The sequence below is a fragment of the Somniosus microcephalus genome, chromosome 4, assembly GCF_052327205.1.
Source record: "Somniosus microcephalus isolate GS21.2 chromosome 4, FLI_Smic_1.0, whole genome shotgun sequence".
Classification (NCBI taxonomy): domain Eukaryota; kingdom Metazoa; phylum Chordata; class Chondrichthyes; order Squaliformes; family Somniosidae; genus Somniosus; species Somniosus microcephalus.
The window spans coordinates 325626243-325646872 of NC_140990.1; the positions used below are offsets into that span (position 1 = coordinate 325626243).

The 20630-nt window shown below is 45.1% G+C and overlaps 1 protein-coding gene across 1 annotated transcript in view; it reads left to right on the top strand.

The window, feature by feature from the left end:
* The window catches only part of LOC147120676 (contactin-associated protein-like 5), a 665277-nt gene that overhangs the window by 325957 nt on the left and 318690 nt on the right, over positions 1-20630 (top strand). Inside the window, exons 13-14 of the mRNA XM_085986858.1 lie at positions 2593-2763; positions 10669-10887. Of these exons, the coding sequence (XP_085842984.1) occupies positions 2593-2763; positions 10669-10887 (390 nt within the window). The remainder of the gene's footprint in view (positions 1-2592; positions 2764-10668; positions 10888-20630) is intronic.

Here is a 20630-nt window from a genome sequence, read left to right on the forward strand (position 1 = left end):
AAAGGCGTTTGATGAAGTACCACATAATAAACTTGTTAGCAAAATTGAAACCCGTGGGATTAAAGTGACAGTGCCAATGTAAGTACAAAATTGGCTAAGAGACAGAAAACAGAGAGTAGCGGTGAACGGGTGTTTATCCGACCGGAGGGAAGTATACAATGATGTTCCCCAGGGGTCGGTATTAGGACCACTGCTCTTTTTGATATATATTAACAACCTGGACTTGGGTATACAGGGCATCATTTCAATGTCTGCAGACGACACAAAACTTGGAAATGTAGTAAACAGTGAGGATGATAGTAGCAGACTTCAGGAAGACAGAGGCAGACTGGTGAAATGCAAAGACACAGGGCAGATAAAATTTAACCCAGAGAGCTGTAAAGTGATTGATTTTCATAGAAAGAATAAGGAGAGGCAACATACACTAAATGGTACAATTTTAAAGAGGGTGCAGGAACAGAGAGACCTGGGGGTGTACGTATACAAGTCTTTAAAGGTGGAAGGACAAGTTGAGATGGCTGTTAAAAAGGCATGTGGGATTGGCTTTATAAATAAAGGCATACAAAAGCAAGGAAGTTATGCTAAAAATGTCCAGGGCTATGGGAAAAAGGCCTGGGAATGGGACTAATTGGATTGCTCTTTCAAAGAGCCGGCGCAGGCACGGGCGCAATGGGCCAAATGGCCTCCTTCTGTGCTGTATCATTCTATGATTCTATATCGGCCTGGGTTTGTTCCTTGATCTGTACTGAGTTAGCAGATCATAGCCAGGGCAGTGTTTGGGGCACAACTATCAGCCTCCATTGGCTACCTGGAGTATAGTGTGCAGTTCAGTAACTTTCACTACAGAAAGGATGTAGCTGAATTGGAGAAGGTGCAGGGAAGAGCTACTTAGGAGACAACACTGATGAGGAGAGACTCGGAGGACTGGGATCTTGTTGAAGAGGGGAAGACTGAAGGGGCATATGATGGAGGCACTGAGATTAATGAGCCTCAGAGATTTAAAGGACCAGTCAGGGTTATTTGATTTGGTACAGGAAAGCAGAACAACGAGACATAAGCTGAAAAGGGATAGATTCAGGTGGAAAGTAAAAAAGAATGACATTACTGAGAGGTTTTGAAAGAAGTTGAAGGGGAAAATAACTTAGATCTTGATAAGAAGCAAGTTACCAAGACAGCTTGAAGATAGACCAGATAGACCCATGGTCCTTTCTGGCTTTGAAATTGCATGTGTTTGGCTAATGGAGGAGAAAATTGACCAGAGGAAAGTGTCTGCCAGCGCATTTCACACTTCACACTGCATCCATTTAATAAACATCTTCAAATCAAATCAAATCAAATCAACTTTTATTGTCATTGTTAGTGCACAAGTGCAGTACAACGAAATGTAGGCTTGCGGCTCCCGAGAGTGTACATTTAGATTAAGACATTTAAACATTCAACATACATTTGGCTTGTAATACATTAACATAAACATAACCATAATAAAGTGCATTGGCAGATGTGCAGGCTTTAGAGTTTATTTGTGGAGTTCAGTAGGATGACAGCCCTGGGAAAGAAGCTGTTCCTAAATCTGGTTGTACGGGTGCGAATGCATCTGTAGCGTCTCCCAGATGGCAGGAGGGCGAACAGACTGTGGCTGGGGTGGGTAGGGTCTTTGATGATGGACCGTGACCTCCGTAAACAGCGTTTCTGGTATATGTGCTCTATGGTCGGTAGCCGGGTGCCGGTAATGCATTGGGCAGTTTTGACTACCCGCTGCAGGGCTTTCCAGTCATAGTAGCTACAGCTGCCATACCATACTGTGATACAGTTCGTCAGGATGCTCTCTATTGTGCAGCGGTAAGAATCCCTCTTGTGTGTCAACACTGTAAATGTGTTTGTGCAGATATCCTCTCTTTGCTTTGTCAGCAAAAGGCATCGACTCCTTTGCTGGGATACAGTTCCTTTTTTTGTATCTTTACTAGTCCGATCACCATCTCGTCTGGTTTTGAATACCTCTTAATGTCTCTTCACTTCTCTCTTGTTCTTTCATCCCCATTTCCCAGCCCCCAAACTGGCCTTTTAATCTGTTTCATTTCCAGTGTTTTCTCTCAGTCCTGACGAAGGGTTTCGACCTGAAACGTTGACTCTATTTCTCTTTCCATGGATGTTGCCTGGCCCGCTGTTTTTCCAGCATTTTCTGTTGTTATTTTGGATTTCCAGCATCCGCAGTATTTTGCTATTGTAAAGTGTAAGGGTGTTGTGAAGGCAGCTGTCATAGTGGCACACCACCCCCATGATCAAATAGCCCGCCGAGGCTCATACATGGAGAACTGTCACATGGTCGATTTACCCAAGGAACTGTATCCCAGCAAAGGAGTCAGTGCCTTTTGCTGACAAAGCGAAGAGAGGAAATCTGCACAAACACATTTACAGTGTTGACACACAAGAGGGATTCTTACCCTGTAAACATTGTTTAAATGTCTAGAGTTTGAGAGCATCTTACTGTGTGACTATGGTGAAGTGACGATCTAAATATTGATTGAACTACATTGTACTAGTAAATGAATTGTACCGAGTCCTCTCCAACAGACTAATAACTTTTTCATTCAGGTAATTACTGGAATGCAGCATCGTTTAACACCGAGTCCTCGTATCTCCACTTCCCCACGTTCCACGGTGAGCTAAGCGCGGACATTTCATTTTTCTTCAAAACGACTGCTTCCTCGGGGGTTTTCCTGGAGAATCTCGGAATTAAGGACTTCATCAGGATCGAGCTGAACTGTAAGTATTATCTGACAGGTGAAAAATGCTGGGTTAAAACCCGAGTTAAAACCAGAAAGAGCTGGAAATATTCGGCACAGGTCAGTCAGCATCGGGAGAGGTACGCTAACATCTCAGATAGGAGCTAACGAGAGTCACAGCCCAAAACATACAAACATATCAACAACGACAGACAGGAAAAGACCCTCTGGCCCAGCCAACCTGTCGCACACAACTGCAATGACTTGTGCCTCACAATACAGACCCTCCCCAGTCCCACCCCATCCAAAAGCCGTGACCTGCTGTGTATTGCCAGGATGTTCTGTCTCCCCCTTAAGTCCAATGGCCAACACTGAGCTGGAGCAAGCTTCAGAGGTTGAAGTGTGCTAGTCCCATATAAGACCACTGCCATGAAGTGAGGTCATTCTAATCCTAATGTGTTTGAACGCAAAATGCCTTCGTATTATATTACTTTGTCAGCTACTTTAATGGAGGTGTCAAAATGTGTTTAAAACGAATGATTTAAAGCCTCCATTAAAAGAGCAGGTTAAGAATTTCACATGAATACGTTATAGAGGAGATCTGTGCTGCCAACCCACGCAGAGGGTCATTTTGAATTTGGTCGAAAGTGTAAAATGGGCGACATTGGATCAACCACGCGTTATACATCTCCTCCGATTTTTATTTCCAATGACTTCAATAGAAATGAGAATCGGGAGGCTGATCCAACATTGCCCAAAGTCAAAGACTACCCCCACTGGAAGTGAATGTGGGGAGATTGCACACTGCCAGACATTGAATTTCCATCCATTAAGATTAATGACACGGACTGTACATGTACAATTTCTACCCTCTACTATCACAGCACGTACCGGGAGCGTGCATTTACCCTTAAATGACGATTGTTAATGAAAGCTAGAGTTTTCTTTATGAAAGAAAGAAACCTTGCATTTATATAGCACCTTTATATAATACTAGCTGGGGGAGCCCGGCTTTGCCAGGGCTGTTTTGGGGCGGGCGGTTTAAATCGAGTGCGAGGCTTTGGGGCCTTTCTGTGTCCCTCTGTGAATCTGCTGCCGGGCGGTTTAAATGGAGTCCCAGGCTTTGGGGCCCTGTCTGTGTCCCTTTGTGAATCTGGTGCCGGGCAACATTTTAAATCGAGTCAAAGGCTTTAGGGCCCTGTCTGTGTCCCTTTGTGAATCTGCTGCCGGGCAACATTTCTACCTTTTAATAACTTGAAAGATGAAAGTGAAAGCACTTATAAAAGGTTTTTGGTAAATCTTATGTTATTTTTAAAAGAGAAACTAACTTTTTCAAAGCTGGATGATCAAAGGGCTTTCAGGCCCTGTCCCTCTCTCTCTCCCTGTGTGAATCTGCTGCCGGGCAACATTTCTACCTTTTACTACCTTGAAAGATGAAAGTGAAAGTACTTATAAAACGTTTTTGGTAAATCTTATGTTATTTTTAAAAGAGATACTAACTTTCAAAGTAGTTTGAGCTGGAAGCCGAAGTCATGGCAGTGAAACAATGGCTGTCAGATCCCCGAGATGAAAACGATTAGTCCCGCCCACACACACACACACCGATTGGCCAACCATCAGGGGACCGTACTGTAGGATTGGTCAATCGTGACGGCACAGGATTGGTCGAACCTTGACGTCAGTCAATCAATGCTAGCAGATAATGAGTTTAATTTTGAAGGTTTTTTGCATAAGGCGCAAACAATTTTCGTCCGACCGAAAAGTAAATACGCTTACCAGCGTCCCGGAAGCGTAAGCTTTCTTCGGAGGTAACGCGCGCGTAGGTACGCCGTATAACTTTCGAGCGCATAGCCGGACAGACGCACACCCAAGGACAGACAGACAGAAGGACAGACAGATAGACAGACAGATCGACTCCTTTATATATATAGATAATAGCCTGTTAATGACACACACGCCGTTATTAATGCATCAATCCAGGACAAAGCAGCCCGCTTGACTGGCACCCCATCCACCACTTTAAACATTCTCTCCCTCAACCACCGGCGTACTGTGGCTGCAGTGTGTACCATCTACAAGATACACTGCAGCAACTCGCCAAGGCTTCTTCGGCAGCACTTCCCAAACTCGCGACCTCTTCCACCTATAAGGACAAGGGCAGCAGGCGCATGGGAACACCAGCACCTCCAAGTTCCCCTCCAAGTCACACACCATCCTGACTTAGAAGTATATCGGCCATTCCTTCATCATCGCTGGGTCAAAATCCTGGAACTCCCTCCCTAACACCTTCACCACACGGACTGCAGCGGTTCAAGAAGGCGGCTCACCACCACCTGCTCAAGGGCAATTAGGGATGGGCAACGATGCCAGCAACGCCCACATCCCATAAACAAAAAAAAATCAGCCAGCAAGTTCAGGGGATTAAGAAATACGCCGTGAGTTGCGAATCTTCCGAACATTGCTGGCCGATATACGCCGCTCTGCCATTTGCTTTGCACAAACACCATCATGCCTTTAACTTCTCCATTAATTTTAAGAACTTGCTACATTTTCACATTAATTGGCCATTAAACCCACCGTAGAAAGGTAGGGCTGGTAATTAAGAGCGTAAGTACCCATTTACCAAAGTGATAATTGTTAACACAATGCAACTCAACCTCTCTGGCCCAGAATGGAAACAATTGAAACTGTTCAGTCTCATTCCTGCAGATAGTAAATTTGTCTTAGAGATTTTAAAAATTATAAATATTACATTTTTTTTAGAAGTGTGTTCTTACTTTTCCTTTCTCTCTCTTTTCTCTCTCTCTTTTCATCCAGTGTTTTCTTTCCCTCTCTTTATTCCACTTTCTGCACCTGATTTGACTCTAATTCACCCTATTTTCTTTTCCATTATTCCTCTGTTTCTTTCTCAATCCTTAAAACTTATTGGTCAAGGAGATGGGCTGTTGGTCTCATCGTTCACCAAGGTCCCAGATGCCCCCATTGCCCTCGCTGTTATCAGCTCGCCCTTCCAGCAAGTTGCGGCGTAAAGAAATTTTGAGCTGAAGGATGCGGGAAAAGTCTAACTGACAGCAAACGCCGTGAGATGCCCCGTTCCTGCAAGATCTGGCCTAATATTTACAGGGTCCCCCACACAGAACAGTTTTCAAACCGTTGGTCTATAGTGGTGTTGCTAGGAGATCTGTTACTGTAGATTCTAATAAGCTTTCAGGAGGGAAAGACCTTTGTTATTTTTCTACATTGGGATAAAAATAAATCGACATCACTTAGCAACAATTAGCATTTTAGACACATTAGTGGTTCGTTAAAATGAAGTAGGAGTATTTTGGTTCTTGTCAAAGTCAATCAATTGGTAATGAAAATGCACAGAAACACGCTGTTCAAGCTTGTACTTTATTACTGCTATCCTCTCCCAGTATAAAAACAAACGCAGGGAAGAATCTTATCACGGTAATTGGCACCAGCGCTGGTAGTCACCATACGCCCCTGAAATGGTCTTTGACATCAGTGGTATAATATAGTTGTCTTTACTTAATTAAATTATAATTAGGATGGATTTCCATCATACTGATACAGTGTCACGCCCTGCTCTGGTGTGCTGGTAGAGACTAGGCTTGTATTCCCTAGAATACCCTAGAAAAAGGTAGACACAGGCAGACCCGGCTACCAAGAGAGGACAGGATATGCTCTCACTGCAGTCAGGGAGTGGTGGAGACAGAGATGCACTTCCTCACAGCTTGTAGAAAATATCAGGGCATAAGGGAGAATTTCTACCCAAAATTCACAAAAATATGCCCGGAATTCAGAAATTTGAATGACGACCAAAAACTCCCATACCGACTAGGGGAAGAGAGAAATTGTGTAACACTAGCGGCACACTATGTTACAGCTTGCCATAAACAGAGGGACAACCACTAAATATAAGAAAAGAGTATATATAAATTATATGAAAGAATATTTATACACTCAGGGATATATCTGTTTATACACTGTATGGATAGATCTGTATTTTTGTGTACAAACATGAATGTTTTTCGATGCTTTGGCAACATAAGATGTAACTTGTCATGCCAATAAAGCGATTTGAATTGAATTGAATTGAATTGAATATAGAAGATTAAGGGTGGTCTAATTGAGGTCTTTAAGCTGATTAAAGGAGTTGATAGGGTAGATAGAGGGAAACTATTTCCTCTGGTCAGGGAGTCCAGAACAAGGGGTCATAATCTTAAAGTTAGAGCCAGGCCGTTCAGCGGTGATGTCAGGAATCACTTCTTCACACAAAGGTTAGTGGAAATCTGGAACTCACTCCCCCAAAAAGTTGTTGAGGCTGGGGGGTCAAATGAAAATTTCAAAATTGAGATTGATAGATTTTTGTGCGGCAAGGGTATTAAGGGTTACGGAACCAAGGTAGGTAAATGGAGTTAAGATATAGATCAACCGTGAATGGCGGAATAGGCTCGAGGGGCTGAATGGCCTACTCCTGTTCCTATGTCCTTGTCCCTATGTTGCGCTGGTGAGGAGTGGTGCCCAGATGTGTGCCAAATGCATGAACCATACACCCAGCCATCCAGCTAGAAGCCAATTTCAGTAAAGGTTCAGGGCCAGGGAGGGCAGTTCACTGGCACACTGGCAGTGGGGAGGAAGGGCAGAGGGGAGCTTGAACTTAGGACGCTCCACTGTGGTTCCGCCTACTTTTTGATCCAGTCGGAAGTTCGGGCACCTTTGAGAATGGACCCATAATAACCCCACAAACCCCGCCGATAAATGGCAGTCCCTGACATTTTACTAGGGCTGTGGGAGGGGGCGGAATTTTAAAATGTAAAAATCCCGAGTCCTGGTTCAGCTAAACAGGTCACAGAAGGCCTCTTCGGCAGCACCTCCCAAACCCGTGTCCTCTTCCACCTAGAAGGACAAGGGCAGCAGGCGGATGGGAACACCACCACCTCCAAGTTCCCCTCCAAGTCACACACCATCCTGACTTAGAAGTATATCGGCCGTTCCTTCATTGTCGCTGGGTCAAAATCCTGGAACTCCCTCCCTAACAGCACTGTGGGAGTACCTTCACCGCACGGACTGCAGCGGTTCAAGATGGCGGCTCACCACCACCTTCTCAAGGGATGGGCAATAAATGCAGGCCTTGCCAGCGACACCCAGATCCCATAAGCGAATAAAACAAAAAGATTGGCCGAAGAAGATTTTTTTTAGGTACTTCTGCTTTTGCCTTCCACAGCCCGCAGTCCTAAAGCGGTGTCAACCCCCTCCCCAACTCCGCAGGCCCGATTGTATCGGTGTGGGGTACATGAACAACCCCTATAATTAAATGAAACCTACTACTGCGGAGGCGGGGAGCTGGGGCGGGGAGCAAATCCTGCTCTGCTTCAGATCCACCCCCACAAGACATGCCCAGAAATTTCAGGGCATTTTTTTGGAGAGTGTTATGGTAGTACTTGCACTATATCATAAGAACATAGGAAATAGGAGCAGGAGTCGGCCATTCGACCCCTCGAGCCTGCTCCGCCATTCAGTAAGATCATGGCCGATCTTCTACCTCAACTCCACTTTTCCCGCCTGATCCCCATATCCCTTAATTCCATTAGTTTCCAAAAATCTTATCGATCTCTGTCTTGAATATATTCAATGACTGGGCCTCCACAGCCCTTTGGGGTAGAGAATTCCAAAGATTCACCACCCTGAGTGAAGAAATTTCTCCTCATCTCAGTCCTAAATGGCCTAACCCTTATTCTGTGACTGTGACCCCGTGTTCTAGACTCCCCAGCCAGGGGAAACATTTTCCCAGCATTATCCCTGTCAAGCCCCTTAAGAATTTTATATGTTTCAATTAGATCGCATCTCATTCTTCTAAGCTCTAGGAAATACAGGCCTAGTCTACTCCATCTCTCCTCATAGGGCAACCCCCTCATCCCAGGAACCAGTCTAGTGAACCTTTGCTGCAATCCCTCTAAGGCAGTATGTCTTTCCTTAGGTAAGGAGACCAGAACTGTACACAGTACACCAGGTGTGGCCTCACCAATGCCCTGTATAATTGTAGTAAGACTTCTTTACTCTTATACTCTAATCCCTTTGTAACAAAAGTTAACATACCATTTGCTTTCCTAATTGCTTGCTGTACCTGCATGTTAACTTTCTGTACAAGGACACCCAGGTCCCTCTGAATGCTAACATTTCCCAGTCTCTCGCCACGCAAAAAATATTCTGCTTTTTGTTTTTCCTACCAAGGTGGATAACTTCACACTTCCCCACATTGTATTCCATTTGCCATGATCTTGCCCATTCAGTCAACCTATCTATAGCTCTCTGCAGCCTCTTTGCGTCCTCCTCACAGCTTACTTTCCCACCTAACTTTGTATCATCAGCAAACTTGGATACATTACACTCAGTCCCTTCATCTAAGTCATTAATATAGATTGTAAATAGCTGAGGCCCAACACTGATCCTTGCAGTACCCCACTAGTTACAGCCTGACAACCAGAAAAAGTCCTGTTTATTCCTACTCTCTGCTTTCTGTCCATTAAACAATTCTCAGTCCATGCTAATATATTAAATGGGGAGAGACTACAAAATGCTGAGGTACAGAGGGATCTGGGGGTCCTTGTCAAAGAATCACAAAAAGTTAGCATGCAGGTACAGCAAGTAATTAGGAAGCCAAATGGAGTGTTGGCCTTTATTGCAAAGGGAATGGAGTATAAAAGTAGGGAAGTCCTGTTACAACTGTACAGGGTGTTGGTGAGACCACACCTGGAGTACTGCGCACAGTTTTGGTCTCCTTATTTAAGGAAGGATATGCTTGCATTGGAGGCAGTTCAGAGAATGTTCACGAGGTTGATTCCGGAGATGAAAGGGTTGTCTTATGAAGAAAGGTTGAGCAGGTTGGGCCTATACTCATTGGAGTTTAGAAGAATGAGAGGTGATCTTATTGAAACATATAAGATTCTGAAGGGGCTTGACAGGGTAGATGCAGGGAGGATGTTTCCCCTCGTGGGGGAATCTAGAACTAGGGGGCATAGTCTCAGAATAAGGGGGCACCCATTTAAAACGGAAATGAGGAGGTATTTCTTCTCTCAGAGGGTCATGAATCTTTGGAATTCTCTTCCCCAGAGAGCTGTGGAGGCTGGGTCATTGAATATATTCAAGGTGGAGATGAGACAGATTTTTGAACGGTAAGGGAGTCGAGGGTTATGGGGAGCGGGCAGGGAAATAGAGTTGAGGCCAAGATCAGATCAGCCATGATCTTATTGAATGGCGGAGCAGGTTCGAGGGGCCGAATGACCGACTCCTGCTCCTACGTCTTATGTTCTTAGCTGTGTCCTCATGCTCTTTGCTTGTAATCCAGTCAAGTGTCAGAAGGCCGTGGGTTCAAGCCCACTCCAGCGACCTGAGAAAATGATCCAGGCTGGCGCTTCAGTGTAGTACTGAGGGAGTGCTACACTCTCAGAGGTGCCATCTTTTGAATGAGACGTTAAACCAAGGCCCATCTGCTCTCTCAGGTTGGCGTACATGATTCCACAGCGCTATTTTAAGGAAGAGCAGGAGAGTCAAATTTTTTGTCTGATTATACTCCTGTGACGCGCCTTGGGACGTTTTACTACATTAAAGGCGCTATATAAATACACGTTGTTTTTGCTGGTGTTGTTGAGTTCTAGCCAATATTTATCCCTCAACCAACACCTAAAAAACAGATCATCTGGTCATTACCACATTGCTGTTTGTGGGAGCTTGCTGTGCGCAAATTGGCCGCGTTGCCTAAATTACAACAGTGACTACACTTCAAAAAGTACTTCAATGGCTGTAACTTTGGGACATCCTGAGGTCGTGAAAGGCGCTATATAGATGGAAATTATTTCTTTCTTTATATAGTAATAAAGTGTACTTTGCTTAGGTGGAACATTATGTTCAGAGACTAACGTCACTATTTGCGATTTTACAGCCCCAGTGGAAGTGGTGTTCTCGTTCGATGTGGGTAATGGTCCGTCTGAGGTTATTGTGAAGTCGTCCACACACTTGAGCAACAATCAGTGGCATTATGTCCGGGCAGAGCGAAATATCAAAGAGGCATCCCTTCAAATGGATCACCTGCCGAGAAAGGCTCAACAGGCCCCAGATGACGGACACATCCACTTACAGCTCAACAGCCAGCTATTTGTAGGTAGGAAAGAAAGGGTCTTTTGATCTCTGCGCATCTGCATTGAGATGTGCCACAGTACATCCTTTTAATGTTCTACAGCCATTATGTTATTCAAGGGCTTACAAAAATCGAGTTGCACAAATGGGTTTATTCTTATATACTTCACTGGCAGCTAAACTAAGTGTCAGTTACTTAGATTTACTTCCAATGGACTTGACCTCCCAGCACAGAAAAGATTTTAGAGTGGGCTGCAATGTTTGGGAGCTCTTGATTGATGCGGGAAATTTCCACTGAGGCACGTAATGCATGTGGAAGGGAGAAAGGCTCTTTACACAATGGGTGGTGGCACATTTAACATAATGTGCTGACGATTATGAAGGTAAACTTTGGAGGTCAGAAGCGGTAGATTTGATGCGGGATGAAAGTAGTCGCTGTAACCCATGGAGCAGTTTCCAGAACCACAGCCGCGGTCAGTCATAGCCCTCGGAGAAGCTGGAGATCATAGTGTAAGGATTCCGGGGGCTTCTTTTAAACTGGTTTAAGGTAATCTACCTGGCCAGCAGTCTTTTTGCTGCTGCACTCTAAACCAATTTACAAACAGCGGTTTCGAATCGCTACCCCTCCTTTAGTTCTGAGTGGAGGAACTTATAATTAATGATATTAAAACGGAACAAGTGGTTTGGATGAGAGCAAAAAAATCAAGCTTTATTAACTGAAAGAAACTATAATCAAAATATCAAACTATCCCACACGAACACAGTAAAATTGTAAAACTATATAACAGGGGGGTTGCAGATGGCGAAAACGAGGGATACAATGGCTACAATGTTATTTAAACAATCTTAGCAATTCCCTTAAATCACCACCCCAAACTCCTGCTAGGTTGCCTTGTTGAGGAGCCAGAAACTCTGCTCACCTGTGGTCCAACGAAGAGAGAGAGAGAGAGAGCTCACCTATGGTCCCAGGAAGTCAAGAGAGCGAGATAGCTTCAGCATCTATCTTTATACCTGGTGAGCCCCCCTGCCGTTCTGCCTTGCAAGGGCTGTGTGCAAAATTCCCCACCCAAAAGGGTCCAATAACAAAAGGGAGATACAGCTGCTCTATTGTCCAGCGCTGGGTGATTTAAAACCCATTCAAATCTTGAACGATTCCCATTCAAGGTGCAAAAGTCTCTTCTGCAGTTTCCTTTGTATCCACTCGATATACAAACAAATGCTAATAGCATTCAGTTGCTTTGTAAACAAAGCATTGGCCTTTGTCTTCATTGAACCTTACTTCCAGACACAGAAAGCTGCATTCCAAGCCTCTTTTGTCTCGGCCATGTGGTGACTGCCATTTTATCCCTGGAAATTTAAAAGCACATCGCTCAGGGATCCTTTAATCAAAAAAATGAATCTTCAGAACTGTAAATTATTGCGAATTCTTACAGGAGAAGCTGGAGATCATAGAATCTTACAGCACAGAAGGAGGCCATTTGGCCCATCGCGCCTGTACCGGTTCTTGGAAAGACCTGTCCAATTTAGTCCCACACCCCAGCTTTTTCCCCATAAGCCTGGAAATTAATACTATTCAAGTCCATGTCCAATTGCCTTTTGAAAGTTCCTATGGAATCTGTTCCCACCACTCTTTCAGGTAGTCCATTCCAGATCTTAACGACCCTCTGTGTGGAAAAAAATTCTCCTCATTTTCCCTCTAGTGCCAATTATTTTAAATCTATAACCTCTGGTTAACGACCCACTTGCCAGAGGAAACAATTTCTTCCTACTTGTTCTAGCAAAACCCTTCATAAAATGAATTTCAGAAAAGCAAACCATCTTCATATTTAGGAGAAAAAGGGGCAAAAAAAGGTGCATAGTCTGCCAGAGTCAGGTGGCGGGATCTAAATTTTCCTCTCTCTTCCCCAGCCGGGAATGTCACTGGCCTCCCCGTCACCGTGCTGCTGCATGTGTATGATGGCAGGGAGATGGGGCCTGAGAAGCTGCTCAGTTTCTCTTCCTACCCCCGTTGATTCTGCCAACCCCAGAGATCAGTGAGAGACAACAACAATGGGTGGCGTTAGCCCCTTGAGCGATGACGGAAGGCCCGATGACGTCCTTTCTGGGGTGAAAGGGAGCTCAGTACTGAACACTGCTCCCTCTCCTCAGCTCCCAATTACTTACTATTCCGAGGCCCCCTTTAATTGGAGGTCCCTCGCCTTCTAGTGCCTATCTCCTGCTCCACAGCGGTCAGCTCCCTCCCAGTGGTGGAGGTCCTGCTGGGAGCATTGGCCTATATGCTTAAACAGGCCTGAGGGAGGAAACTAGACCGGGATCATGGCGGCGGGGTGGGTGGAAGTTCCACCCCGACACGACTGCAACGGGATTAGGAAAACCCAGCCTCAGCGTCAAATGTCACATGTGAACCCTGGTGATAGTGAAACCGCACCTTTTTTATTTATTCGCTTATGGGATCTGGGCGTCACTGACAAGGCCAGCATTTATTGCCCATCCCTAGTTGCTGTCAAGAAGGTGGTGGTGAGCCGCCTTCTTGCCTTCTTGAACCGCTGCAGTCCGTGTGGTGTAGGTGCTCCCACAGTGCTGTTAGGGAGGGAGTTCCAGGATTTTGACCCAGCGACGATGAAGGAACGGCGATATATTTCTAAGTCAGGTTGGTGTGTGAATTGGAGGGGAACTTGGAGGTGGTGGTGTTCCCATGCGCCTGCTGCCCTTGCCCTTCTAGGTGGTAGAGGTCGCGGGTTTGGGAGGTGCTGCCGAAGAAGTCTTGGCGAGTTGCTGCAGTGCATCTTGTAGATGGTGTATACTACAGCCACGGTACGCCGGTGGTGGAGGGAGTGAATGTTTAAGGTGGTGGATGGGGTGCCAATCAAGCGGGCTGCTTTGTCCTGGATGGTGTCGAGCTTCTTGAGTGTTGTTGGAGCTGCACTCGCCCAGGCAAGTGGAGAGTATTCCATCACACTCCTGACTTGTGCCTTGTAGATGGTAGGCGACATACTTCTAAGGAATGGGAGAAAATCAGTGAGAAATAAAAAATCCCTGGCAACAAATTCTTGTGCAAGAATGCAGAATGTGTGGCTTGCAAAAGTTACCACAAAAAGGAGTCTTTACTTGCCTTCTAAAAAAAAAATGATATAAAAGGAGAGACAATGAAACGAATTGCAGAAAAGAAAGTTTTGTACAGTGGCTGACGAAATAGCTTTGCAAACTCGTGTACAGGCCTGTAGGTTCAATTGTGCTGGTGATGTTACGTTTGAGAACTATCGTATCAAACACAGAAGGATTAATGAAAGCAATAAGCTTATCTGTCCTTGGATGTCACAGAACATCCAGAACCAATATAGGGTATCGCCAGATCTTTAGACAGTGACAAGACTGAGTGCTGAAAGCAACTGCAAAGAACTCTGAAGATGCCCTTGTCAATCATGCAATGTTACGCTCCGCACACTCCACTAGTGGTCAGGGCACGGTGGCCCAGAAATCTGCTGGCGCTGTGCCCGTTTTGGAGGGGTCCAAAATGGCGGAGCGGCGTGCGCGCGAGCGTTCAGAGCTGGAAGTGCGTCGTCCGCCATATTGGTACAGGCAACAAAAGAGGCATCCGGGGCCCGTGCCTGAAACAGGCGTTAGGTCCTCTGCATATTCAAATAAGGGGCCTGACACCTGCTTGTTGCCCCCTTTACCAAATTCGTTTGCATTTTGAATGCAGCCGGCGGCGGAGGGGGCAAAAAGGTCGATAGCGAATCGTCAACCATTGTGCCCGATTCGCACCCGCCTCCCCCCATTATACATTGGCAACAACGGGAGCGAGAGAAACAAGAAGGGGAATTATTTTGCACAACCTACGATTGCAATTTGTACCAGGAATAGTGACCAACCAACCTGCACGACACCATAAATTGGGCAGAATTCTTCCTGAGTCTTGATTAAAACAATTTTTTTTTAAAAAGCTTCTGAATCGAAATTGGAAGCGTTCAGTTTTCGATATAAAAATACGCCTAAAATCTCATCAAACGTTCACCAGCTCCATGGCAATACAATCAAACGCAGCCGTATTCCCAAAGATCATCAAATTAATAGACATTTATTTCCAAGGCTATTCCCATCGCTATTCGTGAGTAAATTGAATTGTGGTAGCACTTCAGTTTATTACAAATTTAACAGCACAATAATTACACATTTCAGTGACGCTGTCCTGAAACTGCTCTGATTTAATTAACTGAAATATTCATTTTATGAGACCTGTGCTTAATATCAGCTGAGGCATTACTTCAGAATAAAGTCAAACAGAAAATTGATTCAAAAAAATGTACCTTTGTGCCACATATGTGAACGTACTGTTTGTGTGGATAAAATATGTTATTCAGTGATAACTCATTGGCATCAATAGTTCTATTTACATTCAATCAGAAACGTCTTTCACAGAATCCCTTAACCGAGAATGGTCCCAGGCAGCAACAAATGATCAATGGGCAGATCACAGCACTTGCCAAGGCTACTTTGACAGCCCCACCTCAATCCCACCTTGAAGGACAAGGGCAGCAGGCGCATGGGAACACCACCACCTCCAAGTTCCCCTCCAAGTCACACACCGTCCTGACTTGGAAATACATCGCCGTTCCTTCATCGTCAAACTCCTGGAACGTCATCCCTAACAGCACTGTGGGAGTACCTTCACCACACGGACTGCAGCGGTTTAAATAGGCAGCTCACCACCATCTTCTCAAGGGCAATTAGGGATGGGCAATAAATGCTGGACTTGCCAGCGACGCCCAGATCCCAGGAATTAATTTTGAAAAATGTAAATGTTTAATGCATAGAGACTACCCAAGACTCCGATCAGTAGAATGTGCTGTAGCCTGGCCGACCGATCGCCATCAAGGGCTCTTCAAACGGAACTGCAGCACATTCGGCCCACATTCTCCTCTCACATACAACAAGCGCACCATCTCCTACGGAAATGTCTTTATTCCCAGAAGTTCACAACTCTAATCCTTACCTCTCTTCCTTCTACAATCTGCAAGCAGAAACGTTTTTCCACTCATGAGGCTGTTGCATTACCGAGTGTTTGAAGCTGAGACAATGTCAACATTTAAGAATAGGTTAGAGGGCTGGTTGAAGGAAATGAGCAAATCAAGGGATAGGGGAACAAAGCTGGCGCATGGGATTGGGACTGTGCTCACATGGAAGATAAGCAACAACAACAACAATAACTTGTATTTATATAGCGCCTTTAACGTAGTAAAACGGCCCAAGGCGCTTCACAGGAGCGTCATCAGACAAAATTATGACACTGAGCCACATAAGGAGATGTTAGGGCAGATGAAAGAGGTAGGTTCTAAGGAGCATCTTAATGGAGGAGAGAGAGGCGGAGCGATTTAGGGAGGGAATTCCAGAGCTTAGTGCCCAGGTGGCTGAAGGCACGGCCACCAATGGTGGAGCGATTTAAAATCAGGTTGCACAAGAAGCCAGAATTGGAGGAGCACAGGGATCTCAGAGGGTTGGAGGCGGTTACAGAGATAGGGAGGGGCGATTTGAAAAAAAGGACGAGAATTTTAAAATTGCAACACCAACACGGACTGGTTGGGCCAACAGCCTTCTTCCACATTTTAATTTTCCTATAATTCTATGGCCCAGGTTTTGCGGTCAGCATTAAACAAACGTTCGGCAGAGAGATTGTAATTACAACTTAGCACGGCATTAAAAATTCACTTACACTTGAACGGACAAGCCCTAACCTTTTCTGGGGTGTTTACAGAGAATGACATGGAAATCACAGCTCAGAAACAGGAGTATCTAATGGGTAAGTACCCCAACTTCACGCCGTTACATGTGTGTGAATGCCGAGTCTCTGGGCGAGGTACCGGCGTAGCGAAGCTTGTGGAGAAGCAGGGCAACTTGGACAGCAACTTCCCGATTTCCGTGCTTATCTCTGCATGTGCGGACACCAGAAGTTGCTGTCCGATTAACTCCTTAATTATGGCGAGCGCTGATTCTTACAGCAAAATCCGGCCCATTGTCTTTCCATAAAGAGTGTGAAACTGACTCGAAATGCACATATCACATGATGATGTGTTTCAACATGATTTATGCTATTACATTGTGCTTGCAAACCCAAGATGGTCACCGCCCAGCCACTATACCTTGAGTTATCCAATCTTCTCTTTGTAACCTCGTCACTCTCTTGCATTGTGCCCTTGGCTCATCACCTGGGCTTCTCAGTAAAAAAAAACAACAATCATTCTGCTCTTATATAAAAACAGAAAATGCTGGAAATACTCAGAAGGTCGGGCAGCATCTGTGGAGAGAGAAACAGAGGTAACGTTTCAGGTCGATGACTTTTCGTCAGATAAAGTGCCACATAATAGGGTTACCAGCAAAACTGAAGCCTATGGAATAAAAGGGACAGTGGCAGCATGGGTAGGAAATTGGCTAAGTGACAAGAAACAGTGAGTGGTGGTAAACGGTTGTTTTTTGGACTGGAGGAAGGTGTACAGTGGTGTTCCCCAGGGGTCGGTTCTCTGACCACTGCTTTTCTTGATATATATTAATGACTTGGACTTGGGAGTACAGGGCACAATTTCAAAATTTGCATATGTCACAAAACTTGGAAGTACAGTGAACAGTGAGGAGTATAGTGATAGACTTCAGGAAGACATAGATAGGCTGGTGAAAAGGGCGGACACGTGGCAGATGAAATTTAATGCAGAAAAGTGCGAAGTAATACATTTTGGTAGGAAGAATGAGGAGAGTCAATATAACAATCCTAAAGGGGGTGCATGAACAGAGAGACCTGGGGGTATATATGCACAAATCGTTGAAGGTGGCAGGGCAGGTTGAGAAAGTGGTTAAAAAAGCATATGGGATACTGGGCTTCATAAATAGAGGCATTGAGTACAAAAGCAAGGAATTTATGATGAACCTTTATAAAACATTGGTTCGGCCTCGACTGGAGTATTGTGTCCAATTCTGGGCACCGCACTTTAAGAAGGATGTGAAGGCCTTAGAGAGGGTGCAGAAAAGATTTACAAGAATGATTCCAGGAATGAGGGACTTCAGTTACGTGGATAGACTGGAGAAGCTGGGGTTGTTCTCCTTGGAGCAGTGAAGTTTGAGAGGAGATTTGATAGAGGTGTTCAAAATCATGAGGGGTCTGGACAGAGTAGAGAGAGAGAAACTGTTCCCATTGGCTGAAGGGTCGCGAACCAGAGGACACAGATTCTAGGTGATTGGCAAAAGAACCAAAGGCAACATGAGGAAAAACATTTTTACGCAGCGAGTGGTTAGGATCTGGAATGCACTGCCTGAAAGGGTGGTGGAGGCAGATTCTATCATGGCTTTCAAAGGGGAGTTGGATAAGTATCTGAAGGACAAAAATTTGCAGGGCTCCGGGGAAAGGGCGGGGGAGTGGGACTGCTGAAGTGCTCTTGCAGAGAGCCGGCACGGGCTCGATGGGCCGAACGGCCTTCTTCTGTGTTGTAAACTTTCTATGAATCAAATCAAAAGCATTTTAGATTACATACTGACAAAAGAACCGGGGGGGGCGGGGGGGGCTGATGAGGAGAATTTCTTTTTATGCAGCAAGTTGTGATCTGTAACGCGCTGCCTGAAAGGGCGGTGGAAGCAGATTCAGTAGTAACTTTCAAAAGGGAATTGGATAAATACTTGAAAAGTAAAAATTGTCAGGGTTATGGGGAAAGAGCGGGACCAGTTTGACAGCTCTTTCAAAGGAGCCAGCATAGGCACGATGGGCCGAAAGGCCCCCTCCTGTGCTGTATGATTATCTGATTCTATGAAACGCTTCTTTCATGAGGACAACATTGCCTTTAAGACCTTGAAATTACCCACTTTTCGTTCTTTGTTGTCGTGCATGGCTGATTACACGCTGGTAATAGATTGAATATAACAGTGTGCACAAACAAATGACTCCAAAGCTGCAGTTCACAGAGAAAAACTTGACGCATTGCTTGAACATTATCCAGCGAATTATTTTCCGCAGTAAAATATTTTTTTTGCTATATTTTCAAATGGCAGTCGTTCTGGGAAATTGGAGAAAACAAGTTATTTCGCAGTGTGTGGCAGCTCAAATTAGAACGCTACATTATTTACAGGCCCCTGCTACTCCACCCTCACCCGATTCCTGACGTTCTATTTCTTCCCACCCGCCTGATCATGGGAGAAATTGTCCCTGTGGTACTATCAACGCTCACTCTGCTCAGCAGCATTTTAATTGCACTCCTGTTTAAATTGAGACTCCGGTACTGTACTAGACTGTGCACAGCGCTGGTCTCCATATTATAAAGAGGATATGGAGGCACTGGAGAAGGTGCAAGAAAAAGATTCACAAGGATGACACCAGAACTGAGAGGAAAAGGAAAAATGTGCAGGGCTATGGGGAAAGGGCAAGGGAATGGGATTCATTGGATAGCTCTTTCAAAGAGCCGGCACAGTCACGATGGGCCAAATGGCCCCCCTCTGTGCTGTATGATTCTATGATAATGTAGGCGGTGGCAGCCCACATGCCAATAATCCATTAATGGTCCAATGGTGTGAGAGACGTAAAGTGTGTACCATTCCTGAAAGTGCTCGGAGAAGGGCGAATTCCTGTGGATGGATGCATCATGGAAACCTCCAGCAAACTAGGCATTCCTGCGAGGGATTCTTGACATCTGGTCACACAATCTGGACATTCAAGGCGTGGGAACCCCTTCCTGTTCAGAAAGGTGAGAGGGTTAATGGTAGGAGCTTGCAGTAGCGTGGTGGGTGGCATCTGTTACACTCTGCATTTAGAGAACCCAGCAACACGTTAATGGTCTGATCACGCTTCTTTCTGCCTGTCATGTCTGACGGATAGATACCCCAGTTCTTAACAAAAGTATAGCAATTGCCCAGGTGGCACCCTGTGTGATATTACACAGGTCCCCCATGACGGCTTGAAATAAACATTCAGAAGGTTAAGCGGGGATTTGATTGAGGTTTTTTCAGATTTGAAAGGAATCATTAGGGTAGATGGAGAGATACTGGCCCGTATTTTCCGATGCCTATGGGTGTGTACACACCCGTAGGGACATTGGAAATGCCGGTTTCAGCATGCCAAGCGCATGCGCTGAAAACCGGCATTTCCGATCTGTCAAGAATGCTCTTGACAGATCGGACGCCTGCCCTGGAGAAGGGCCTCTGCGGGGGGAGAGTTCCGCTTTCTGGAGACCCTCTGCCCACTGAAAACCCTTAGAAATCTTACGCCTGGTAAAAGCAGGTGTAAGACCTGCTTGTACCAGCATAAGAGTTTTAAAAAAGTTAAAAAAATTTAAAAATTTCACTCATTTATAATTTAAAACTACTTTTAAAAAAGCTAAGTTTATTTTTAGCCCTGTAAAAGACTTCAATTATTTTTTTCAAAAATTAAAATTTTTGTTTAAAATATTTAATTTATGGTAATTTTAATTCATTTTAAAAACGTGATTAAAAAAAATTATTTAATGTTTTACTGTGTTTTTGAAGTGATCTCCATTCATATATTTGACAGGGCTATCTGTCAAAAGTATGCAGGGAGATTCCCTTCTCCTATTGGCTGGCCTGGCCCATGTGATCCCAGGGACGCTTACGAACCGCCTGCGCCCCTGGGATACGTGGGCCCTGCGCATTCCGACTGTGGAGAGGCCCAGGAGTGGAAGTTTCCGGACCTCGGGAACCCTCAGGTATGGTTGTAGATTTTTTTCCGATAGGAGGCCCTCGCACGCAGGAAGCCTCCGATCGGAAATTACGGGCCACTAT